Below are 27,090 nucleotides of genomic sequence, written 5' to 3'. Positions count from 1 at the left end.
CAGGATACAGCGTTGCATCTCAGCCAACTTGATCTTTTCAACCCTGTAAGATTCTAGCAACCCACAGACAATCCTAACAAGCAACTGCTTGCTCAGTTCTATATGCAATATGAAGACACACACACACACAAAGCTCTCCGCCCTGTAAAATCCGAGGTCGTGCCTCGCCGGCATTATCCATGTAAAACTGAGGTTTTCATTCATTGCTCACAAAAATAAAACAGAGAAGCCGGGATGTAGCCAATATGCACCTACACGTTCTACAGAACACCGGATCCTTCACAGCCAGGTTTTCCGCCTAATGAAATGCACGCTCATTGTTCAGCCAGAAACGCGATCCGCCTCTATTGTGCCAAGCAGAACATTTAAGATGCCTGGCTTCCTATATCTGCTCTGTAATTATGCAGCTCAGAGATCATGTGACGGGAGGAAGCGTGGCAAGAAACAGAAGCCTGCAAGTTACAGGCCCTGATAAAGGATAAAATAGCCATATGACCTGCCAGAAATCACAAGGGCTGCTGTACATCTATAGAAACTCATTGACTCCAAGAAATACATACTTAACCCACGAGTGGTTAAAGGAACAGTCCAGTCAACAAAGAGATCTTATATTTTAAGTGACTCAGGGACCACAGAGTCTAGCTATGTGGCTCTGATCCTGGCCTGGCATTTATCTCCTGCTTGTAGCTGCCCTGCTAGCCAAATCCCTATAGTGGCTAGTATGCTACTATTTTTCTTTATAGTCCTAAACTGGAGTCCTTGAAGAATGCAAGGCCGAGTTCACTGGTTCCAGTACTGCTCTATCTGTGAGCGCACTGTAGCACTGTCCACAGAAGAGAGGATGGTGAATCATGTGACAAGAGGCAGCAAATCACACCTAAAACATGGTCGGTAAAATCACCAGTCCAATTCCTATGCCACTCAAAGGCTTCAAGGGTGAAAGCATCCCGCAGAAGATTGTGTCCCAAACCCCTCCCAGAACGATTAATGGCATCACTCTCCTTTAAAGTGGTTGTAAAGTCAGAAGGTTTTTCTATCTTAATGCATTCCGTGCATTGGACTAAAAAATCTTCTGTGTGCGCAGCCCCCCCCCCCCCAATACTTACCTGAGCCCTTCTTGATCCAACGATTTTGCAGGAGTGTCTCGGCTGCCCGGGACTCTCCCTCCTCATTGGCTGGCAGAGCTCCTGTTGCTGTCAATCAAAGTCAGAGAGCCGATGAGGAGAGAGAGGGGGCGTGGGCCAAACCGTTGCTCCGTGTCTGAATGGACACACAGAGCAGTGGCTCGGGTGCCCCCATAGCAAGCCACTTGCTGTGGGGGCACTCAGCAAGGGGGGAGGGGCCAGAAGAAAAGGAGGATCTGGGCTGTTCTGTGCAAAACCACTCCACAGAGCAGGTAAGCATAACATGTTTGTTATTTTTAAAGGAAAAAAGAAACTGAGACTTTAGTATCACTTTAATTTAAAGCCTGGTATGTTTAATTATTTTTCATCCTCTATCAGAGGGTAGTTACAACAGAGTGCTAGAACATGTTACACCCTAAATATGGGTGTAACATGTTCTAAAGGTGAACTTCATCCTTTAACCCCCATATGACCGCCTAAGACATGTACAATGGCAAAAGGGCAGGCTTTAACAGTCACATGGTGCACATTTGTGTCGCTGGGTGGTCGATGTTTCAAATAAAGACAGCTCTTGGTACCCACTAATAATCAGTAGCCGACGGGACCGGCTCACCAATCATGTGACCAATTTAATGGCCAATCACAATGGTCATGTGATCGACCAGTCTCTCCAGTCCTCCACCCCCTGTGTTCAGAACCTTGTAAAGGGACGCCATGGAGGATAGGAAAGGGTTAAATAACATTTAACAGAATTGTATACATTCAATAAAACGTATACTGCCATTAGCAAAAAAAACACATCTACGTTAGTAAATGGAATATTTCAAACAAATGATGTAGCTTCAATGCTGATATCCCCAGTAGGAACAGCATTGCTAATACATGATTTTATGAATATTATTTATTGCTTCAGCATAGGTTTTAGCATAGGCTTAGCGTTCTAGAGCGCATACCTTTTTGTAAAAAGTTATAAACTAGAGATGGTTGTTTTAGATACTCACAATCAATAAACCAACACGTTTCAGGGGCTCAAAGTTCCCCTTCATCAGGGCTAAGAATCAAAATAACATAAAAACAATATTGTTTTATGTTGTTGTTTATGTTGTTTTATGTTATTTTGATTCTTAGCTCTGATGAAGGAGAACTTTGAGCCATTGAAATGTATTGGCTTATTGATTGCATGTTGTACGAAATAAAATTCCGAACCAAGTTCTGTGGTGCTCTCATCCTTCTAATGTTCTCCAGACTACTCCAGGGACCTTTTGGGATGCCCCGGCTGACAGAGAGTCGCCTCTAAAAGTTAGATTTTGACTCCCGATTTCTGTCTACCAAGCACTCCACTAAACACACTCCATTTAAGTCTATGAGAATGTAAAACCCACTTTAAGAAGGTCAAAGGAATGTCAAGAGGAGGTCAACTGCAGGTCAAATGCACCTGTCAATTAATTCTGAAGGATCTCAGAAGGGTCCCAAGCTGATGCTACTGACACAAGACCAAAGTCTGTCAACACAAGCCACTACAGGAAAACTGTGCCACTGTTGACAGTACACTAGGAATTGGCTTTCAAAGACAGCAGCTGCTTTCAATCAGCTTTGAAAAATGTCACAGTCGAAATTGGCGTTCAAATCTAGCCACGTCAGTCTGATTTCAACACCAATTTCAATTGGCTTAGCACTGAAAACTGAAACACGGGGAAAAATCGGAGTGGCAAATAACTGATGGAACGCAACAAAACTGTCCAAGTATGTGGCCAGCCTAAGACAGGTAAGAAGCCAGGACATGATTCAGCTGGCTGGGGAAGAACAAAACACACCAACTAAAATATCCAAAATAAACCGATCCAGGAAGCAACCAGTGTCTGCTTTTAATGCCAAATTGAATTACTTTTTTTCCCCATGTATAAAGGTGAAGTATAATACTTTTTTTATACATTTTTTCTAATTGTATTATGGTTGGGCGGATACAAAAATATTTTAATATATTTTTTCTATATTATGCAGTCTCCTATTCAGCCACAAGATGGAATTCTAGTTCCCTATTGACATCATTAGTAAAAGAAAGAAGGCATGCTGTTCACGGGTTTCAAATAAGCCATCACAGCAGTGTGACTCCTCCCTAATTAGGTAGGACAAGGTTTCAATCAGACATAGTGAGCCTCAAAGCAAGCTGTTCTTTAGTGCCGGCTCATGGTGCTATTAGAAATCCTTTGTTGTGTATTAAATATTTATCTGAAAAAACACAGTCATTTGTAGATCATAAAAAAGGGAGATAACAAATGAGACCAGACATCCTGACGCGTAAGCAATTCAAACTCATTGGTTCAACTCCTCACAGCCGAAATGCAAACAATAGCGAACGCACGGAAGTCCCTGTCCTTAGCTGTGGCGAAACAGAGTAAACCGCACACTGATACACGCAAAAATGGAAGCTATACACAACAATCAGGTTTCTAAATTCGATAAAATCTAGCAACCCTGGATCAAACATCACTTGTCACCAAACTTTTGAAGAGACGGCCCTTATGTGCTGTGGTAGCTGTTTGTTATAATAATTGCATCTGATGTCGCGCTGATGGTCAGCTCACCCTGGGTGACTCTCCCTATTCTTCCCTTCTCCCTCCTTTTACTTTCTTTTTTACTCTACTCCTCAAGACCCTTTCCCTTTGGCTCGGGTATGGCTTATTCTACCCTATGTTAGCAGAATCCCTGCCACCGATGGGCAATCTCGCTACGGCCGTGCCCTCATACTCAAGGTAGTCCAAAATGCTATCATCATTTTCTAGCCCTCATTTAACTCCCCACTACAGCACGCCATAACCCTCCTTCGAAGTCTAAAATCCAGAAATTCAAATGAGGCAATGTGTTTTCCACCGCTCAGGAAGATCCAAGCCAAGGTGTATGCGTCCTTCACCTCCAGGGAGAAGAGAGCCCCAGGTGCTGGCAATTGCTAATACAGGTGTAGATGAACGAAGAGATCTGGACAGCCGCACACTGGAATGAATTATGTTCATCTTTATTCGTAAAACAGGATCATGGGGTACACAGGGCCCACTGTGGGGTGGTACAGAACAGCTGACGCGTTTCACACTTACATTAAATGCTTACTCATGAGCTATGAGTAAGCACTAAATGTAAGTGTGAAACACGTTAGCTGGTGTTCTGTACCACCCCACAGTGGTGCCCTGTGTACCCCATGATCCTGTTTTACGAATAAAGATGAACATAATTTATTCCGGTGTGCGGCTGTCCAGATCTCTTTGTTCATCTACACCTCCTTCGAAGTCTCCCGCTCCAATCTTTGATATAATCTACAATTATTAAATGATATACTGTCTATCCACAAGTAATATGTAGTTTAGACTTTTGAGATCCTATAGATAGCACCCTCAAACTATACATTGGCCTATTCTAATTGTTTGGCTCTTACATTGTGATTTTGCATAACACTGACTGCTTATACAGAACTATACAAACTACAGTTTTGAATTCATACACTTATTGCAATCTGCTTTATTCATGTGGAACTACCTTGTAATTGTTCTTATTGTAAGCTTTATACTCTGTTCGTTCAATAACCTAAAGCGGAAGTAAACCCATCCATAAAACAGTTTCATTTCCGGCACGTGACGGAAATGTAACACTCCCATTGGTTGTGCTCTCAACCAAATTGTCAAACCATCCAATGGCTGGTGTCATAACTGATCACATATGCAGCATCATGGCAGCTGTAGATTAAACAGAGGCCAAGATGGCAGCTTCCTTGGGTGAAAACGATAGTGGGGTTTACTCATAGCTCCCAACTGTCCCTGATTTCGAGGGACTGTCCCTGATTTGGAGCAATGTCCCTCTGTCCCTCATTCCTCCTCATTTGTCCCTCATTTTGGTCTGATCTACATAGTTGTATATAAAATGCACGATCTATCAAAAAGTGTTTCCCAGTGCTAAACCTTCCATCTGATTTCTAAATTGCTGCATTTGTAAATTCCAAAAGCCAACATAAAGGAATAGTAGTGGTAAAAAAAAGGACTTGTGGGTTTAACCAATCTTGTTTTTTTGCAAAATTCTCCTTTATGGGGGTATGGCAAGGGGCGTGTCCTATGCCTGCATACTTTTGTTGATAGGTGTCCCTCATTCCCATCTCAAAAAGTTGGGAGGTATGGGTTTACTTACACTTTATTAAAACATACACAACAATTAAAAAAAAAAATGATAAAATATGAAAAGAAACTATAATAGCACTAACACAAAACCAATGTTTCCCTTTAAAGGCATGGAAGCCTAAATTTTACTCATCAGTCCCGTTCTGTAACCAATACTTCGACCTTAATGTCTCCCTATTGGCAGTCAAAATAAAGTAATACAAAACAACCCAAGGACACAGTCACAAGTGAAGCGCAGTATGCCTCTCCCATGCTCCTTAAAATACTTCATTTCCAGGCCATGTAAACACAGATAAGACTTTGTACAACCTCCTCACTATCGGCTGCTATAAACAGTATAGGAGTGAAGGTCACAATACAGGCAGATGCTGAGCTAAGGAGGCACCAACAACCACAGTGCTATAACGAACATAATACCTGCAAGACAAAGGCATAATGAGCTAGTATGCATAGCATACTAGCTCATTATGAAATGCTTACCTTAGAATGAAGCCCTGCAGCGGCCCCCGCAGACTGCTGACACGGCCGACATCTTTCTGGGTTCGTGGGCTACAGCGCTGTGATTGGCCAGAGCCGCAAAAACGTCACTCCCGTGCATACTCGCCGGAGCCACCGGTCACGGCACGGGCGGCCGTTTCTTCAAAGCGCATGCGCCGGTGACGTAATTGGCTCACTATACAGTAAATATCTCCTAAACGATGCAAGTTTAGGAGACATTTACAGTACCTATAGGTAAGCCTTATTATAGGCTTGCCTATAGGTACAAAAACACCAGGGGAGTTTACTTCCTCTTTAAAGCTTTCCCAATCGAGTACTAGTCTGAATATTCCCCTTGATTACCAGGCCATTTTTCAGCGCTGTGATAGTTTGACCGCCAATTATGCGGTTATGGAACGCTGTACCCAGATGACTTTTATTTACTTTTTTGAGAGACAGACAGAACTTTCTTTTTGTAGTGGTGGGGGGTTAAATGTGCAGGATTAAGGAGGCGAAGGGGTTGATATACTGGTCACTACAGGATGGAGATGAGATGTACAGGAGGAGGCAAAAGGGTTAAAAACAACCCCAACCAAATCAATTAGAACCCCCCCCACCTTGAATCTCCGGCTTCCTTCCTCCATTAAAAGGGACCCCTTTATTTACAAATAAGCCTCCCTCCACTTACGCCATTATGGAGAGGGTTCTCAAAGGTAAACATATACAGTGTTTACATTTGTGACTGCTGTGACTGGCTATCACATGGCACAGACCCACTCTAACTGGCTCTGTGCTTTTTTTGCAATCAAAAGCAATGTGCACATGGAGGGTGCACACTCAAGTAGTAAACTGAGCGTCGTTTTTAAATGGCGCTCCAGAAATACATGTCTATCACGGCATTTTAAAGCGTGCAGCGTTAGTAAAGTTGTAAAGTAAACCTGTTATTGTCCATGCAGGAAAAAGCAACGGGTTCAACTTAATGCTGAACCCGCCAGCTTCACATTCTTATCGTTCCCCCTACACTCTTTGCAGTCACCAGGAGAGAGGAAAATGTCCTCTATAACTGTGAGCTTAAACAGGACAAATAACTGTCTCCCACATGACATCCCTGGGCCAATGGCCAACCACAAATACTGTCCTACCATTGAAAGGGCATGCTTTTATACCCAGGAATATCTGGCATTCTTTTCCCTACTGGCAGCTAAACAGAGTGGTGTAGGAGAAAATGAAAGATAATGTAGTTGCTTTAAAAAGGTACAGAATATGCAGGTATCTCTTGTTACTTGCTTTTAAAGCTGAATTTCAGGAATTCAGCTACGTTGTAAAAACTATATGGCATACCATGAGTTAAGTCCAACGAGGTGCTTGCCACCTGGTGGACTTATTTTTAATAATCACATCGGATAGGTTTATCGTGCTCCAGGAAGATAACTTCCGGAGCTCTGAGGCTGTTCACTATGGTCTCAGTTCCTTTAAGAGAGAAGAGTTGCTGGAACTGCTATGCCCGCCCCTCCCCTCCTTCTGCCCATTCGCAGAAGCCTTTGTATTATCTGAACTCATTCACAATATACAAAGGCTTCTGTGAATGGGCAGCAGAGGAGAGCAGCGGAAATGTAACACTCCCATTGGTTGTGCTCTCAACCAAACTTTCAAACCATCCAATGGCTGGTGTCATAACTGATCACATGTGCAGCATCATGGCAGTTGTAGATTAAACAGAGGCAAAGATGGCAGCTTCCTTGGCTGAAAACGATAGGGGGGTTTACTTACACTTTAACTCATAGGGGTTTACTAAAACTGGTGCAGCTGTAGTTAGTAACCAGCTTCTTACTTCAGCTTTTTCAATTAGTGCCGGTCCACACCAGCGCAATGCGGAAACCAGCACTATTCCAGTTCCCGCATCGCATAGAACTCGCAGGCAGTTCACGCTGCCCTATGCAAACCACTGCGGGTGTCAATAGAAAGGTAATGACACCTCAAGCTCGGTTCGCATATCGCAGTGCTAACTCGGACAGGAATCAGATTGCATGGGTGTGAACAACCATGCGATCCGATTCTTGTGCGGACAAAAAAAAAAAAAAAGTCCTGCACGATTTTGATCCGAATGCTATGCGAATTCAGCCATACAATCTGTATGGCTAAATCTGCATCGCACAGACATCGCATGTGATTTGCACTGCAGTGCGGTGCGAATCACATACGATGTCTGACATGACTACAGTGTGAACCGGCACTTAAGCTTTGACTATAAAACCTGGAAGCTGTTTGATTACTATGCGCAGCTGCACAAGATTCTTTTGACGCCAGTTTTAGTAAAGCTCCCCCATAGCGTGTCTTCTCTTTTTGCAAAGTTGCTGAATTCCTGGAATTTAGCTTTAGTGCAAGTTCACTTTAAATATTGTTGCCGCTGACTACTGTTTCAACTTAAAACACTGCCAACTAAAAATGATCAAATTATTATTTTTTTTTTCAAAAGCAAGACAAAGTTAAAGCCTACTAGCTAGCTGATTTTGATTGTCATTTGTGCCCCCATTGAAAAGATTTTCCCTCATTTTCTGTTGTATCTTCTAAAACAGGAAGTGAAAGTAAATCTAAAATGTGAACACAAACAGCAAAAAAAAAAAAAGCATAGGTTTGAACCATTAACCACTTTATTATAATATATATATATATATATATATATATATATATAAATATATATATATATATTTTCTGCACTGGCATTTTACAAGTTTTGAGTATCTGAAAGAAAAAAAAAAAAAAAAAAAAAAACAACACTTGTAGACATTGAGGAGTACCTCTTCCTGGATGTACTGTAAGAGGAAGGGAGATGCTCGGAGATTGTCCACAGGAATGTTGAAAAACCCCTGAATTTCCTTTTGATGCAGGTCCATAGTAATGAAATGCGTTAAACCTATTGGAGGAGAGGAGGAGGTAACAGTGAGACAAAGCAGGCAAACACTAAAGATCAGACACACATCCTCTATTCTGTCTCCTGCAAGCCGGACTTCTGCCTGCTGACTGTTTGCTTAGACAAGATCTTAAGTTACACAAATACCAAGATTCAAGTTTATACAGAGAATAGACTGGCTGAATAAACATGCATGACTGCATTTCTTTATAGTCAGACTGTGATGGAAGATAGGGAATCCAACCACAATCCATGAAGTGTGCGTGACGGCATGTCATTTAAAAAACAAAAGAAAGCCACAAGGGAGGAGAATGTGCAATTGTGTCCTAGAAAGCTTATGACATGGGCCGCTTTCCATCCAATACATAACAATAATGTCCAGCTTCATAACTTGACTGTACAGGAAAATACTCTTCGATCTTCTAGGTATCCAGTGTGCTCCCAACTTCCTGTTCAGGCTGACAACACTTTGCTGCAACGAAATCCAAACTAGCGTTGTCACCCCTGCCTGCTGAACTACAGAACTTCGCCTATCCCCGCCTCTCTCTGTCCCTCTTAAAGCGGAGTTCCACCCAAAAGTGGAACCTCGGCTTATCTGGTTCCTACGGTGCCACATTTGGCACCTTTCAGGGGGAAGGGGGTACCTCTTTTTGACAGGTACCCTTCCCCACTTCCAGTAGACAGCATCGCGGCACTGTCCCTCAGAAGTTTGGCCCCCCTCCTCCTTCCCCGGCCTCTGGGCCAATTACAAAGCGCAGCACGCTTCGCGCATGCGCAGTAGGGAAGCGCAGGTTTTCCTCATGACGAATGGCGGCGGCAGCACCCGACCCGACACCCGATCCAAAAATCGGCTGGGGTGCCGACATCGCGGGCTCCCCGGACAGGTAAGTGTCTTTATATTAAATGTTTGCAGCCACAGTATTTGTAGCTGGTGACTTACATTTTTTTTCCCATGTGTAACACCGCTTTAACTCATATTCACTGATTTCTGTCCAAGCAAACAAATTCTGCTCCCAACAGCCTGATAAAGCAGTAAATCTGACATTCACCAAAAATTCACTGCAGGTGAATCTTCCTGGTGCTTGAGTTTTAAATAGCAGCGATTGGTTTACCAGCAATAAACGTCTGGTAAAAATCAGAGAGTGTAGGCTCTTGGGAGGTGTAGTTCTGGGGGCGTGTCTATGTCAAAGGGGCCTGACCTTTCACTGCTGCCTCTGCGAGAAATTTTAATAGCCTGGGGTTGATGTTACAGGGAGCAGAAGATCTAGAGGGGCAGAGGAAGATTTTGAAATACATTTTTGGTCACGTCAGCATATACACTTTAACCAATGACCTCCGGGAGATTTACCCCCTTCATGACCAAGCCATTTTTTGCGCAAGCCAATGCAACAGCGACAAACAGCATTCATTTTACTATCCATTAGCAACACTTTAAAAGGCTTTACAGGTTACCACTTTAGATTTACACAGAATGTCTGGCACTAGAACTACAGGCCACGATCTGATGTTGGCGGTGATATCTCACGTGTGTAGGGCGATCGCTCTTTGACCATACCAATGCATACATGCGCTTTACGTGCGAGCCGGGGGAGCTTTGAACATTTTTATTTTATTATTTTTACACTGTCGCTTTCACTTTTTGTTTTAAATCACTTTTATTGTTATGACAGAGAATTTAAAGTGATTGTAAATGTTTTTTTTTTTTTTAAACAACAAACATGTTATAGTTAAAAGGTTTTGCACAGAGTGGCCCTGATCCTCCTCTTCTGGGGTTCCCCAGCGGAGCTCCTCCTCCTCTTCGAGTGCCCCCACGGGGAGCCGCATTCCATGGGGGCACCCGTGCAGGCGCGTTCCCGTGTCCTGCTGCTGCGTCCATTGACGCAGACAGCAGGACTCAGCCCCGACCCCCTGGTCACTGGATTTGATTGACAACGGCGGGAGCCAATGGCTCCTGCTGCTATTAATCTATGAATGAGGACCCAAGACAGCGACTGGTGGAGCTGGGCTCGAGCTTGTCGCTGGAACGATCGGGTCCAGGTAAAAAAAAAGGCGGGGTCTGGGGGGAAGCTGCAGCACAGAAGGTTTTTCACCTTAATGCATTAAGGTGAAAAACCATGAAACTTTACAATCCCATTAAATGCCACCTGTGATAACAATAGGGAGTGACAGGTACTCTTTATGGCGAGATCTGGGGTCTATTAGACCCCAGATGTCTCCTCTGCCCTTAAAATCATTTGATCACACCAAGATCGGTGTGATCAAATGCTTTCTCTATTTAAAAAGAGCGCCGTTTACATCCAAGGAAACTAGAAGGGATGTATTGCTCATCTCTTCCGGTTTCCTATACCATAGAGGTGACCAGAGCCGTTCTGGTCTCTGATTACCTCTATGGTCACCCGACACTTGCTCGGGTCTACCGGTGAGATGGGAGAGCCCGAGAAAGACAAGGAAGGTGGGGCTGTCCCCTCCCGCTGCTTGTAAAAGCAATACAGCGGTTAATTAGCAGCTAGGATTGTTTTTACAAGAAAGACGACCATCGCCTCCAAAAAACAATATTGGATGACGCCTGCAGCAATCAAAGTCCAGTGACGTACCCGTACATCGCTGGGGCTGAAGTGGGTAATCTGTTGCTGGAGGAGCCGTTACCAGAGACTTCCCCTTGTCCACAAGCTTCAAAGTGAAAGAGGGAACAGGAATGCAACCATGGGGGTTGCATGTGCAGTAGAAAGGCTGGGTGCATTGCTAGATAGGAAATGCAGTTTTAGCAGAGCAGTGCATGTGACTGCAACAGACGTGCACCGCTCGCAGCTGCCGATCAGAAGCTGGGGGGGCCAAAGAGGCTCTGGCTGGGGCGTGCAGAGCAATATTTGACAGCAAACAGTACAGGGAAGAATTTTTTTCTTTTTTTTTGTTAAATAAACAAACATGTCATACTTACCTGCAGAACCGCCGCAGAGAGCAGCCCCAACCCTGCTCTTCTTGGGTCTCCAGCTGGCGATCTTTGCTTCCGCTTGCTATGGGGGCACTCATGTGAGCTCGCTCCTGAGCCTCCTTTGTGTGTCCATAGACACACAAAGTGCAGCTTGGCCCTGCCCCCTTGCTTACTCCTCACCGACTGCGATTGCCAGTAGTTGTGTCTGTCTTTGAGGCTAGTCGAGAGAGCCACTGCTCTCGTGCACAGTGCTGGATCGAGATCAGGCTCAGGTAATTAACCCCGTCTGTACTATGCTGGAAGATCCCATTATCAGTTGCAAACCAAATATGAACCATGTATGTTCTAACAAAAGGCTTACAGATCTAGAAGCTAGACTCCTCTATTTTTCTTGAAAGGAAACTCAGTGTGGCCTCTTTGTCAGTGGTGAAAGAATGAGTTAAAGCTCTAGAAGCTAGATATTTTTATTGTATTTACACTGAGATGTACCTCTTTGTCAGTGGGAACAGACTGAGTTTCTGGTCATTTCAAATTGTTCAGAGTAGCTTACAGCCTGAGGCCTGCTCCAAACAAGCAAACGCACAGAAAGGAAGGAATATTTTCTTTTGAATTATTTGTAGGTCTGCTGTACAAATGGGAACACATAACAAAAGATATAGCGGGGGGGTCTCAAATTTGACTGCAAGAGTGGAAATACACTTTAAATGCAGTCATCAAGTGCACACAACCAGTCGTGAGAATGTAATTCATTGGCAATAGCTGGTGACTCAAGATTTAAAAATGACTTGTGGAGAGGCATAAGCATTGCCGACAAAGTAAAAAGGTAAAAAGACTTCCGAGCATGGCATTCCTGAGCATGTATATACATGGGTGCTGTGCTTTACCAGCTTTACACATCATGGAGGCCAACAACTTCGAGACAATGGAGCCCCTCTTCCTCATCTTGCACTGCTTGCTGTAGGGGAAGTAAGGGATGACACCGCTGATCGTCTTGGCGCATGACGTCCGGCAGGCATACACCATGATTAATAGCTCCATGATTGTGGTGTTCACATCTCTGAAATGAAAAAAAGAGGATATATACATGACATTTTGCTTAATGTCACCCACCTATGTCAGCTTAGTTATTAAAAAATAAAATAAAAATAAAAAATAAGGTCTCTGCACGCTCCAGCTCTGCCCTCCGCGTCCTTTCCACATTTCCAGTGCTACACCTCTTCCGGCTAGCGTGACACCAAACGTCTTAAAGCAGAGTTCCACCCAAAAATGGAACTTCCGCTCATTGTACTCCCCCCCACCTCCGATGCCACATTTGGCACCTTTAGAGGGGGGGGGGGGGGGGGGGGTTGGGGGGGGGTAAGGGTCGGGGGATAGGCACCTGTCTTTCACAGGTATCCCGTTTCCATTTCCGGGAGCCTCAGCCGCGGGTATTTTCATCATCGCTGGGGCTCCTTCCCCGGTCGCCAGGCCTGCGCAGTAGGGTTCCCGGCGTGAAGCAGTAAGGCTACACTGCCGGATTCCCTTACCCGCAATGGAGGCGGCAGCACCCGACAGCTGATGGAAACATCAGCTGTGGTGCCGACATTGCTGGACTCCAGGACAGGTAAGTGTTTGATTATTAAAAGTCAGCAGCTGCAGGATGTGTAGCCGCTGGCTGTTAATTTTTGCAGCGTTGGGCGGACCTCCGCGTTAAATAGTATCCAGTTATATCAGAATAAAAAAAAAAACACTACCGTAGGATCACACACACACAATGATTCCCTACTAGATCACTTCAAGCTGGCTCAGGAAATTTTTCTTTAAAGTGGAACTTTAGTGAAAACTATAAAATTGCAGAACAGGCAGGCATTTTAATGCAGAAGAGACATGCTTTGTCTCTTCTGCATTAAAGTTACTTACCTGCCTGTTCGCCCTTGTACAGTGAGCCACGCAAGAGCAGCCGTCTGTACAAATTCAGCAACGCTGAATCTGACTGAACTCGCACGCATGCGCGGGAGTGACATCATCCCCGTCTGGCCAATGACAGCGGCCGGTGATCAAGACCCGGAAGCCAGCCATCTGAATATGTCAGCAGTCGGGCAGGGAGCCCAAGAACGTTGCATCCCTGGAGCCGAAGTGAGCATAGCTCTGCTTTAATTATCATTTTCTCTTAGTCCCCCTGCAAAGTGGGACAAATAACAACGGATTCTGCCAGTGAACTCCCCATTCTGTGATGGGGTGAAAATGATGCTGCACTGCTCTTGATTTCAGAGCAGAGTTGCCACTCATGTAGGTTGTGCCTGCTTGCACTACAGTGGAACTATAGATTGCAGGGGGCGTGGCTTTCAGCATCGTAACTGCTGATTCACTGTCCTGTAGCTTGTCAATCAGAACCTGACCACACCTAGTCCTGCCCACTGCTTTGGGAATTGACAGCACGGCCCCTGTTGCCGCAACCCTCCCACTGTGAGCTGCAGTGTCTGGGAGGGGGGGAGTGTGAGATGCAAAGGAAGGAGGATTTGGCTCAGTCGGGGAAGGTAAAGGAAGATTATGGTTTAAAATATATAGCTTCTGCATCACAGGAACTGGATTTGGTACTTGTTTAGAGCCTTTATATCCACTCTAATTAGTATCACAATGTGACAATGGAAGTCCGCAGGTAAAAATGTCATGCCTTTGGGCATTGCAATCTGAATTTTAGGCAAAGATTTTTTTTTTTTTTTTATCATCTTACTCCCAAACAGCGCTTTTGAAGCCGCTGCAATTCGCTCCAACAAATCCCTATATAAGGATGTATCTGTGAGTCATTACAGATTATTACACAATGCTCCTTATGGCATGAGCTCACATGCTATTCTTCACTGTCATCACAGCCAACATTACTGGGGAGACATTAACTCTAGCTGTAATAATGCAGCTTCTAAAGTGCAATTCCAAATGGGAGTTTTTATGCAGCTCCCAGAATACAAGCTTTATGAATCAACAGCTAATACTGACCAGAAAACACTGCAACTATGCCCCCCCGAACAAAGTGTTACGCTCGCATGTCCATGCTCCTGCTCAATGCCTGAGGTTCAGCCCTCTAGAAAGATGGGGGGGGGTTAAAAGATAACTATAGAAAGGGACAATTATCCTTTCAGTCCACCTAAAGGTTTCCATCTGACAGTCTAAACATGTCTCAGATCCAGTTACTATGAAATGCAAGAACCTGATAAGTTGTACCTCCCTTGATCAAGCTAAATCTTCCTTTGTGTCCGATCCTCCCAGACAACGCAGCCACAAGTTGGAGGGTTTAGGCACAGTCATTTCTGCCAATCCAGTGGGCAGGACTAGGTGTGGCGACCGGCTGATATGACATGCTACAGACAACGAATCAGCAGTGATAATGCTGATAGCCAACATCTTCTCATCCCTCTGCAGTGAAGCCTACAATAAATAGATGGGGGGGGGACAATACTGCTTTGGATTCAGGAGCAGTGCAGCAGTGTTGTCCCCAATTACAGTGATTAGGTGGACGTCTATCGCAGTATCTACAGGTATTTGCGGGGCTTATAACAGTGGCATGCCTTCCAATACTTTGAGATGGGAACAAGAGACACCGATTAGCAAAAATATGTAGGCATAGGACACACCCCCTGCCACGCTCCCTTACATGTAGCTCCCTTACCTTACAAAAAAAAAAAAAAAAGGATTAGTGAAACTCACAAGATCCTTTTTTTTCCCACTACTATTCTTTTATATTGGCTTTTAAAATTTATAAATGCAGCAATATAGAAACTGGATGAAAGGTTTAGCACCAGGAAACATTTTCTGAAAGATAAATAGTGCATTTTATATACAGCTACATAGATCAGACCAAAATGAGGGACAAACGAGGAGGAAAGAGGGACTTTGTTAAAAATCAGGGACAGTCCCTCGAAATCAGGGACAGTTGGGAGCTATGGCAATGGGGCAGCGACTGTAAACCCTCAAATGTTTTTCTCTTAAATTAATAAACATGTCATACTTACCTGCTCTGTACAGCTCTGATCCTCCTTTTTTTCAAGGTCCCTGCCAAGTACCCCACTAGCAACCCTATCGCAATGGGGGGCACTCATGCGTGCTTGCTCCCGAGCCCCGCCCGCTCCTCACTGGCTGTGATTGACAGCAACAGGATCAATGGCTCCAGCTACCGTGTCTGAGACAATGAGGAGGGAGAGAGCCAAGAGAGCTTCTGCTCTTATGCACATTTTTGGATCAAGATTGGGCTCAGGAAAGTATAAGGGGGGACTGCATGTAGAAGGTTTTGTACCTTCATGCATAGAATGCAAGAAGGTAAAACACTTTCTGCCTATAGAACCACTTAAAGGCAAATGCAGAGGATCCTAAGAATAAGTTCTGTAGCACATTATTTTTTAATGGGATCATAATTACATAGTTACATTATAGGTGAGGTCGAAAAGAACCCATCAAGTCCAACCTATGGTATTATACTTCAACTTCACTCAAGAGTGTATATTGCAATGTAGCCCTTCACACAGCTTCTAGCTGAAGTCTTTTGTCCCGCAGTCCAAAAAACGTACCACACAAAGAGGGTGGTGATTACAGCAATGAGGTCTTTCAAAATAATAAGAACCATCTAAGCTGGAAATAAAACCAACCAGCTCTATTAAGGTTCATCTAACCTTCCAATTAAAGAGGTCTTGAAACTAAATGGGCTGAAGACCACAGGGGGGAGATTTATCATTTTGGCACACACCCAAAAAAGTGGTTCGGTTTCAGATGAACAGACTCTTTTAAAAATATTCAGCAAACCTACACGCGCATTCATAGAAATCCTCAGGGTGCAATCTGAACAATGCTGAACAAATGAGGGAATTTTAGATGAATGCACATTTGATGAACACACGATATCAAAAAAGGATTCGCACTGGTTCAAGCACCTCTACCAAGCATCAAAAATAGAATGCTGAACACAAGTTTTATTGTTCTCTGCTAGCGCAGTAGGACCCTTATGTGTCTCAGTGGAATGTGAATGATGTGGGTTCGTTTTGGCGCTCTATGTAACCCACTGTAACACAAAAACCAGAATCACAAACTGCAGATCAGTCCCCATCAAAGAAAAGAGCTAAACTCGTTTTGCATCATTTGGGATTAAAAGGCTAATGCACCCCGCTAGTGTTACTGGTTCCTCTAAGCAAGAAACTTTACAATAGACTAAAAGAAATTGGCTTAGGGAAACTGTATACCGTGAGATATGTCATAGATACTGAAAAATAGATTTTGGGTTTACATACACTTTAAGCAGAACTTTAACCAAAAGGGGAAGAAGTTCTGCTTGTTTGATTCTACCACCCCAACTCCCATTACCATTTGGCAATCCATTTTTTTTTTGGGTGAAAACCAGATATCCGCTCCCACTTCCGCCTGGATCACTGTTAAGCACCCGCAGCCTTCTGGGACAAATCACAGGTCCCAGAAGATTGCAGGACCAGTCACAAAGCGCAGCACGGATCGCACATGCACAGTGTGAAGCCGGCTGTAAAGCCACAAGGCTTTAAAGATGGTTTCCCTTAGAAAAGTGGGTGGAACTCCGCTTTAACTATCTCCACATCATCCGCTTCAGACGTGACTACACAAAGAAAACTAAGGTTCGTTTTAGAAAAAAAAATAAGCCCCGGGGGCTTTCACACTGGAGCGGTGCGCTAGCAGGATGGTAAAAAAAAGTCCTGCTAGCAGCATCTTTGGAGCGGTGTATACTGCTGGGCCAAGAGCGCCGGCGAGGGGACCTGGGAAAAGGAGGGTGCATGCTGCTCTGTGCAAAACCATTACACAGAGCAGGTAATTATGACATGTTTGTTATTAAGTTAAAAAAAAAAAAAAAAAGAAGAAGAAGAAAGCCTTTAATATCACTTGAAGCTCCACCTATGTCATTTAATTGTCAAACACCAGAGCCTCAGCTGAAGTTCTGGCATTCAAAAACACACTAAAGTTTATTTTAGGGCTCACAATATATTACCCAATTTTTTTTGCTAAAGCATAAAAAGAAGAGGTTGCACCGAGTAAACAGATACCCAACATGTCAAGCTTTAAACATGCCTGAAAAACAATGAATCGCAGTACCCTATATTTTCAATAGGTGACACTTTAAAAGCCCCTACAGGTCATCACTTTAGAGTTAACTGTGAATATCGGTCCTAGAATGACTGCTCTTACTCCGATGTTCACCGTGATATGTAACACATGTAGCGCAAGCGATATTTTCGTAGGTACTGTAGGTGCTCCTGATGGGTATGTTTACGTTCGGGTTGGGACGGGGTTCTTAGTACTTGGGTGTAACTTTAGTTTTCGATGTGTCACTCTCCCTTCGTTGAAGCTAATGGAACACATATTGCGCTGTATCAGCTTCTTCCCTGACCACAACAGCCAGCCAAAGTAACACCAGAAACTGGAATTGACGGTGTACACATTGCTTCTAGGTTACAGCTAGGGGAATTCAGCAAACAGATATTCACTGGTCTGCCTCCCCTTCACCATGTGACACCAACACGAGTCCTAGGCCCACAGGTGGGACAGCGGAGCATGGGAAGCATGGTGGGGGAAGGGTTTACAGAAAGTGATTGGGCGGCTGTGCAGGCAAGCTGCAATATATTACATTTTTGCTCTTAAAGTGTTGCTAAACCCAGAAGCCTGCATTCACTAAATCTGGTCTCCCTCAGTACACAGAACACGGAAATGCAATAGTTTTAGTAACTATAAACTGCTAAATACCTTTTCTCATCAGCAGTATATAGCAGTCTTGTGACTTCTATCAGTGTCTGGTTAAAGCTTGTAGGAGGAGTTTTCATTCCCCTATGACTGTCCAATGAGGCTGCAGGCCCCCTGACCCTCTGTCTGGACAGTGCTGATCACATGTACTCTCCAAAGAAAAAAAAAAAACTCTATAGCAATACATACCAAACTGAGCATGTGCAGCTTGTCCTCTAGACTTTGTTCTATTAGGAGATGGATTGGGGACAGTGGAAGAAGGGAAGTAACAGAGAATACCAGATCAAACAGCCTTTTTACACAATGCAGAGGATTAACCCCTTAGGTTCCACAGCGAGTATAACAAGAATGCTTTACTGCACATACAGACTGATTCTACTGTTGTGAGTTTAATAACATTTTAAGCTAAGATACTTTAAAGTTGAACTTCACCCAAAAGGGGAAACTCTGTGGTCTCCAGACCCCCCCCCCCCCTCTTCAGTTTAAAAAAAAAAGGGGGGGGGGTAGGTACCTGGTTCTTACAGGTACCCACTCCCACTTCCGTTTGGTTCGATCCGTTGATCAGAGCGGAAGTTCGGATATTCCCCCCCCCCCCCCCCCCCACAGCCTTTTGAGACACATCACAGGTCCCAGAAAGCTGCGGGACCATTCACAAAGCGCAGCACAGCTTGTGCATGCACAGTGGGAAGTCGGCTGTGAAGCCACCAGCTTTTCACAGATGGCTTCTCAAAGTATCAAAGTAAATATGCTGGTGTCTGGACCTGAAACAGGCTAAAGAGCCGGCTCGGGTGAGGACAGCGCTGAATCCCTGGAAAGGTAAATGTCCTTATATTAAAAAGTCAGCAGTTACAGTATTTGTAGCTGCTGACTTTTCATTTTTTGTTTTCAGGGTGAAGAACCGCTTCAAAGCGACCATATTTTTTTTTTCCGGTAGCCCGTGCCTTAAAACACTGTCACTTTATTGCTCCCCCCACAGCTGCAGGTAACTGACTTTTCCATTGAAATGTTCCTAAATAGTCTTCCTGGGAGTCAGGCAACAATTCTCTCTGTTGGGCCCACTTTCAATGAGAGCTGAAGCAATATAAAGCAATATATACACAGCAAGACATAGAACTACATGTAATAAAAATAAGGTGTTAGTAGGTATCACTGACACCTAGCAGGCAGCTTTCTTCCGTCATCCACCAGGGGGAAGTCGGATAAAACGATTACTCACTTGGAAACTGTCTGTATGATGAATACATCCTTCCCTCGCACCGACTCCTGAATCTGCACGCGGGTTTCTGCGGTTTCAAAAGAGAACATATTTCACAATGATGAACTTCTACATTAGAACACAAGTTACTCTTTTATCCAGATGTTAGAAGAACTTTGTAATGTAAAGAATCTAGGATTTTTTTTTATATTTAAAAGCTTTAATTTTAAAGTATATTTTTAGTCAAAACATTTAGCTTGGTATAAAATATGAAAGCTGCTCAGTTCTTCTTACACTGCCAAGAGTTTGACACTGCTTGTCAAACTCGCCATTTGAAGTCAACAAGACTGTCAAACACGACAATGGCGGTTGCAGTGCGATAGTTCAAAATAAACTCCCCATTGGAAAAGGAAAAAAAAAAAAAAAAAAACAAAAAACTGGCATTCAGAATGGAGCTGTACTGCCTCCTGAAAGCCTGTAACAGTCCCAACACCTCCCCTGAAAATCCAATCCACACATGTCCTGTTCCCTATGTGAATGAGATAAAAGAAAAAAAAAAAGGCCCCTCTAAGTGCAGAATTAAAACTTTTAATATCCCCAAACAAGATTAAAAACACTTACAGAATCAAGGATAAGAAGAGGCATAACATGGATGTATGAAGCAGGTGATCCGGCATCAGGAGGTCCCAGTGTATCACAGCTTTCAACGATATGCAGCAGCAGAAGGTCCCAGGATAACCAGCAGGTGGACAACCCAGGCTCTGGGAACACCATCATCGGGTCATTGGCTTGAAGAAGGAACCAATCAGTAGTTCCGAAACGCGTCCCATTTTGATGACATATTTCCTGTTTGCGGTCCATGCTGGTTGTTGTCCCCTCCCTCTGACGTCATTTCCGGGATTCATGCTCCATGCTGACTCAGACGACGCGATTGCTTCACCAGTGTTCCCAGAGCCTGGGATGTCCACCTGCTGGTTATCCTGCGACCTTCTGCTGCTGCATATCGTTATCCCTGGAAAGCTGTGATACACTGGGACCTCCTGATGCCAGATCACCTGCTTCATACATCCATGTTATGCCTCTTCTTATCCTTGATTCTGTAAGTGTTTTTAATCTTGTTTGGGGATATTAAAAGTTTTAATTCTGCACTTAGAGGCGCCTTTTTTTCTTTTATCTGTTTTCTATTAGAGATAGCTTCCCTCTAAATGCAGCCCTAAGTGTTTGAAGACCACTTCATCCATCCAACAAAGACACTAACTGCCGGGTCCTGACATTCTGAGCGCCCCTTGACATACGTTTTATCTGGACCCATGTGAATGAGCCCTTGGAAGGATTCCCCTCACATTGGAGAGATTTCCACTCATTTCATGCTGTGTCTCAGGAACAAGAAGACAAGGTAAAACTTTTTACATGAGACTCAGTAAACGTAAAGAACCTAAATAGAGTATAGGGAACAGATATGCCACTCTACATAAATAAAATATATTATTTTTTATTTATCTAAGCCCCAGACGACATCAGATGTGACAAAACGCATAGGGCGGAGACGTGACGGAGACACTCTCTTATGCTCTTGACGTCTTTGCGCACATTAATACCAGGAAGCAGTCTGAGTGACTCCCGGGACCAGTATATATTTGATAAACACCTGTCTTTCTTTTAACAACGATGAAGATGTGTATAACATCCCAGTTGGTGACCTTTTGAAATACATGCCCGGTTGACAATTTGCTGTGTGTAAAAGAGTCCACTTGCTCTGGTAGGCTTGTATATTGGAGACACGGTGGTGGATCACAAGGTGTCTTTCACTTTGGGAGAATTACTGATTTCAGAACATCTGAAGACTCTTGTAGAGAGAACTTTACTTGAGACCGTCAGTTTTAGTTAACACAATTTTATTTTATCTCTTTATTTTACAGCTGCACTTGTGTCGATATCAACATTTTATTTAGGATTGCTAGGGAAAAGCCAGGGTGGATAAAAATCAATGATTTTTTTAAATCAAATTTATTTTAATAAAATGCTTTTAGAGTAAAAATCTATCTAAAGATAGTTTTCTCTTTAGGATACATTCATAATTTAGCTTATTCAGCATGAAATGGAGCTTAGTTATGTAGCATGAGGCTCTATATTCTGCAATATTTACATTTTTGGTAAACTCATTCAATGAATCCAAGCTCTGCAAGCCAAGATAACATGTACTGCATTGATGCATTCACACAATTTCACAGTAACCATGAGATAACGTTCAGGAATATTCCTTTATCCCATTGTTTTGCAAATCTATGTACACTACAAACTGTATGATTGAATCGGTTCTGATATTGCTGTTTTACTAACCTGACAGATTATTATTCCAAATAGGAAACCTTCATTTTGTTTACAAATATTAAAAATTCTAACTACCAGCAAGAATAAGTCCTACATTTAAAGAGCACCTGTCATTTCAGATCCATCATGGCAGCGCCTGTTAGCGGGGATCCACTCACCTGCTACTGCCACGTCCCTCACCTTGTGGTGTCACTGCCGCATCACCAGCTGTCCCATTAAAGTGAATGGGACTGTCTGTGAGTCAACAGCGGGTCAGAGGAGGAGGAGCTGCGGGACAGAGATGACAGTTGCTCTTTAAGTATTATCATTTAAATCAAGCCTTTTTACTAGTGATTTAAATCAAATCCACCATGGAAAAAGCCAACACAGCTTATAAAAGTTCCCCTTCTTCAGGGCGGAAAAGGATCTGAAGTCTGGAAACTGGAGCAGGCAATAATAACAAACACTTGGGTAATCTTTCTTCCAGCAGATTGATCGCTCCTGTACGAGGCTCAAGGTACAGGACAGCCTGGGCACAGAATGCAAAAGAAAAACAATACGGGTGGCAGGGATTTTAAGGGTACCAAATTAGACAACGATTTTTAAAATGGTTTATGGTTGCAAAGAATAAGAATAAAATCCATTGGCATGGGCCCAAAAGTCACATATCCCACATACAGAATAGAATCAAACCTCAATTAAATCTATATTATATATATATATATATATATATATATATATATATATATATATATATATATATATATATATATATATATATAAATATATAAATATAACATAGTGCAGATAAATGTTTGGCAAACATCCCCAAAACAAAAAGAGACAGATAAATATTTCTTATACGGATATAGTCATGCCTAACTTCCCAACGCGTTTCAAGACTTGGTCTTCTTTAGGGGCAATTCGATGGACAAGATGATGAAATGCGCTATAAACATCTTATCTTAAAAACATTTCCAATGCATGCGTAATCCAGTCTGGGGCAGGGAGACAAGGAGGGGGTGGAGGAAGAAAAGCCAACAGAGAAAATGCAGAGATCCAATAAGGTGCCTTCAATCAGGCATCATAGGCAGGGGCGGCTGGAGGAAATTTTTTTTTGGGGGGGCGGCAAACAGCATACCACCCCACCAACCACCCGCTGACGGACGGTCGGTTGCACGTACCCCATCACCAGCGACTTCCTCCTGCTCGGCGGCGGCCTCCCATTCTCCGGTGCTCCATTACTGGCGGCTTCCCGTTCTCCACGGCAGCAGCGGCTTCCCCCTGCTCGGCGGCCTCCCGTTCTCCATGTCGGCGGCTTCCGTCTCCTGCCTCCTCGGCGGACAAAAAAATGGGAGTCTTCTTTTTTCGGCCAATCGAAAAACGGGTCTCACACCTGCTCCAGATTGGCCGGATTGAGGATCAGTGTTTCAACAGGCGAAAATACATTCGCTGTTGTAACACACCTGGTTGGGCTCCAGATCGCATGCTCTGCGACTCGAGCCCACCCTATTTTGAAGCCTATTAGAGCCTCTGGCTCTAAATCAGGTGCTTCAAATAAATCTCCTGCTGCTGTAATTCATGTGTCCGGTGACCCGAAAGGGGCCAGACGCATGAATAGGGGGCTATGCATGAATCTATTTATTATGCATATAGGGGGGTGGCATGAGAGAGAGGGCGGCGCCCGGGTGCCCCTAATGGACGGGCCACAACTGATAATAAAGGTTCGTCCAGCAGTACGGCCGACCGCCGACAACCAGCACTAGAAAGCAGCAATTCATGCACACAGGAATCACACCGCTATTTTTAGGAGGAATTCAGGACACAAAATGTAAATCAGGTAAATATTACACACATCTAACATTTCTCAAGGTTTCCTATAAAAACAGAAAATCTTGACTTTCTGAGTCCAGGTTCACTTTAAATGATGGAGAGGAATAAGTGAGTGGGCAGAAGGTGTTTGCTATGTGCGTGTTAAGTAAAGACGGATCATTTTCCTCATGCTATGTTCCTGGAACGTGCACAGATCGAGAAAATGAAAAACAGCTTGTGAAAAAAGCAGCAGAGATAGCGGGCTGCCAGAAAGATTAGCTGGGATGAGGACTTCTGATGTAGAGTCATGCAGCCACCACAGCCACGGCTAAACAGGACAGACAATCGGGTCCATCAGGACTGCAGGGTCAGACTGTACAGTCCCCGATCAAGGTCACGAGACCGGCGATACCCAATGACTCGAGGACGAGCCCCATCACTTGGGTACGGAAATAACGAGGGTGGATGGGAGCGTCATTGAGGAATTATATTCATTTACTAATGAAGGAGACCATCGGCCTCGTTATAAAGATTAAAAATATCCAGCAGACAGCTGTTCCTGGGGTTATGCCAACGTGACAGAGCGATTACTGTTAGATATTGATTGCTTTACGCCTTTTTACGTGCGCAGTTGCCCAATATGCTAATGGAGTTAATGCATTTCCCTGACGCTTATGGAAAGGAAGGGCACGTAAAAGACCTTGAGCGCTGGTATTATTAAAGGTTCTGGCAAATGTATTTAAGGAGAACAAATTACGTCTTATTCTAGAATCTGAATATCCTCATTAAAGCGGAGTTCCGCCAAATTTTTATTTCTTTTTAAAGTCAGCAGCTACAAATACTGTAAACTTTTAAAATATGAACACTTACCTGTCCAGGACGCCTGCAATGTCGGCACCCGAAGCCGATCTGTCCCTCGGCTCTCGGGTGGAGGCGCCGCCATCTTCGGTAAGGGAACCAGGAAGTGAAGCCTTGCGGTTTCACAGCCTGGTTCCCTACTGCGCATGCGCGAGTCGCGCTGCGCATCCTCACTGGTACCTGCTGTCCTCTGGGACCTGTGTGTCTCCCAGAAGACAGCGGGGGCGCCGGAGGAGGCGCCGGATATGGCATAGATATCCGCGGATACTGCGGCTATCTATGCCCGGTGGTGGGAGCAAATACCTGGATTATACAGGTATCTGCTCTCCCCTCCCCCCTGAAAGGTGCCAAATGTGACACCAGGGGGATGGCGAAAAGCGGAAGTTCCATTTTTGGGTTGAACTCTGCTTTAAATTCTGATAATTGTGCAGGAAAAGTTGTTTTTCAGCTATAGAAAGAACCTGTGCTTTGCCCAAAGCGGGCAAAGAAAAAAGTTCATGTTAATGCCAGAACATAATCACCTTCCTTTTGCTCCATTTAGCCGCCAGGAGCAAGAAAAGACCCTGTGCAAGCTCCTAGTCTCTTTAGTTGAAGCTTATATAGAATTTAGGACTCTCCCCATGTCACAGTGCAGTACCAATCACAAAGCACCAATGCTGTCACATGAGAGAAAGGGGGTGGGGGGGCAACATGCTCTTCCATACTCTGAAGTACCAGATGTTTTCTTCATTCCTGCTAATGAATGAAGCAGCAAGGGAGTGATGGAAAGGAGCATTAAAGCGGAGTTCCACTGTTTTGTAAGTTTATTAAAAGTCAGCAGCTACAAACGTGTAGCTGCTGACTTTTAATAAACAGACACTCACCTGTCCCAAGGTCCAGCGATGCAGCCACCCGAAGCCTCGCTCCTCTCCCTGGCGCGGTCATTACTACTGTGGGCACCCAGCTGTGATGGCTTTAGACTTTAGACTTCACAGTCGGGCACGCACTGTGCTCTCCTAGTTGCCAGACAATCTTCTGGGACCTGTGACGTGTCCCAGAAGATTGCAGAGAGGGAGGGGCCGCCTAGGGGGAGCGGAGAAGGCGCCTAGCGACGGAAGGAGGAAGTGGCACAAGAAGTACCTGTCAAAACCAGGTACCCCCCCAAAAAAAAAATGCATGCTAAATGTGGCATGTAAGGAGGGCGAGGAGTGCTTAAAGCGGAAGTTCCACTTTTGGGTGGAACTCCGCTTTAAAGTGAACTTGTTGATTTGTCCAAAAAGGATAAAAAAGGTCAGGTTTGCTTTGACTACTGTAATATTTACAGCATTGTTTTAATTGTCTCTTAGGGAAGACAGCCCCAAACCATGGGTCTTTGTAAAGGGATATACCGTAGTAGCTGTTTGAGTTTTAAACGGCGGCAGTCAGTTTTATCAATTGATTCTAACTCTAAATAAATAGAGCTTACTACATTTATAGGCACCTCTCTACCAGGGAACTGAAGTTAGTGTCCAGCTCCACAAAACATAAGTTTCCTATTTACAAGGTTGTCACCAGACAGTGTCTCTCTCTCTCTCTCAGCAGAGATCCTTTGTGAAAGCAGCTGCTTCCTCAATAAAGGATAACCACAGACGTTGAATAGTAGGGCCTATCCAAGCCAGCTTTAAAAAAAAAAAAAAAAAAAAAAAAAACCCCAGCAGGAGAAAAAAAAAAAAAATCACAGTTGAACAGGTTTTCCCAGGGCTTCTCTCATACTACGTTTGACTCTTCAGCTTGAGAGTTGAGGTCTATCTGAAGTATGACATTCCCTGTCTGCCATGTCAACTGCCCCAGTACACACACAATCTTGTAGTTTCCAAGTCTGCATTTACAAAGACGAAGGAGAAGGACGAAGGAGGAGGACGAAGGAGGAGGACGAAGGAGGAGGACGAAGGAGGAGGACGAAGGAGGAGGACGAAGGAGGAGGACGACGACGAGGAGGGAGGAGAAGGAGGAGAACCCGTTCCTTTAAAAGCACGATATACAGCACAGTGCTTGTGTGGAGTCATTTGTCCCTCTCTATGCTGTAAAATACCTAGTTCATCCTGCCTGTTCCTGTGTCCTCTGTGTGTGCTGACCACGTTAAGTAATCATGGTTGCTGATCCATGATACTGTGGTCAGTTTACGTGCCTCCCTCAGCCCACAACTTCTCCCTCTCCCCCTCCATTCCTGCCTGTCAGCTATTGAGTCAGTGTCGATCTGCTCCCCGCATCTCCGGCTGCTATTCTGTGTAAATTAACTGTGCCTAGAATACCCGCTGTTATACAAAGCTTTGTTGCAGTGTCTTTGTTTTATAAAAATGATGCAGCTCAATACCTTATCTCAGAGTGCCGCTAATCGGCCACGTGACCGCCCGCCAGTCTCCTCCTCTTTGGTGTCAAAGGGGAATCTCAGCCCCTCCCACTGCAGTCCTCTGATTGGGGAAGAAGAGTGGCAGGATGTCATGTGACCGCACAGCGGCACTGTGAAAAAAAAGGTATTGTGCTGCATAATTTTTTTTTTTAAACAAAAAAGACAGTGTGCAACATAGCTTCATATAACAGTAATTAGGCACAGTGATTTTACAACC

At 44.1% G+C, this 27,090-nt stretch overlaps 1 protein-coding gene across 3 annotated transcripts in view; it reads right to left on the bottom strand.

Moving 5' to 3' along the window:
• The window catches only part of PRPSAP2 (phosphoribosyl pyrophosphate synthetase associated protein 2), a 114,053-nt gene that overhangs the window by 35,534 nt on the left and 51,429 nt on the right, over positions 1-27,090 (bottom strand). For all 3 annotated transcript variants that reach the window (XM_073636389.1, XM_073636391.1, XM_073636390.1), the window contains 3 exons: positions 19,547-19,613; positions 12,489-12,661; positions 8,560-8,675 (listed from right to left, as the gene is read on the bottom strand). In XM_073636389.1, coding sequence (XP_073492490.1) covers positions 8,560-8,675; positions 12,489-12,661; positions 19,547-19,613 — 356 coding nt within the window. The remainder of the gene's footprint in view (positions 1-8,559; positions 8,676-12,488; positions 12,662-19,546; positions 19,614-27,090) is intronic.

Source organism: Aquarana catesbeiana, linkage group LG06 (genome assembly GCF_042186555.1).
Source record: "Aquarana catesbeiana isolate 2022-GZ linkage group LG06, ASM4218655v1, whole genome shotgun sequence".
NCBI lineage: Eukaryota > Metazoa > Chordata > Amphibia > Anura > Ranidae > Aquarana > Aquarana catesbeiana.
This window is presented reverse-complemented; position numbering and strand designations above follow the sequence as displayed.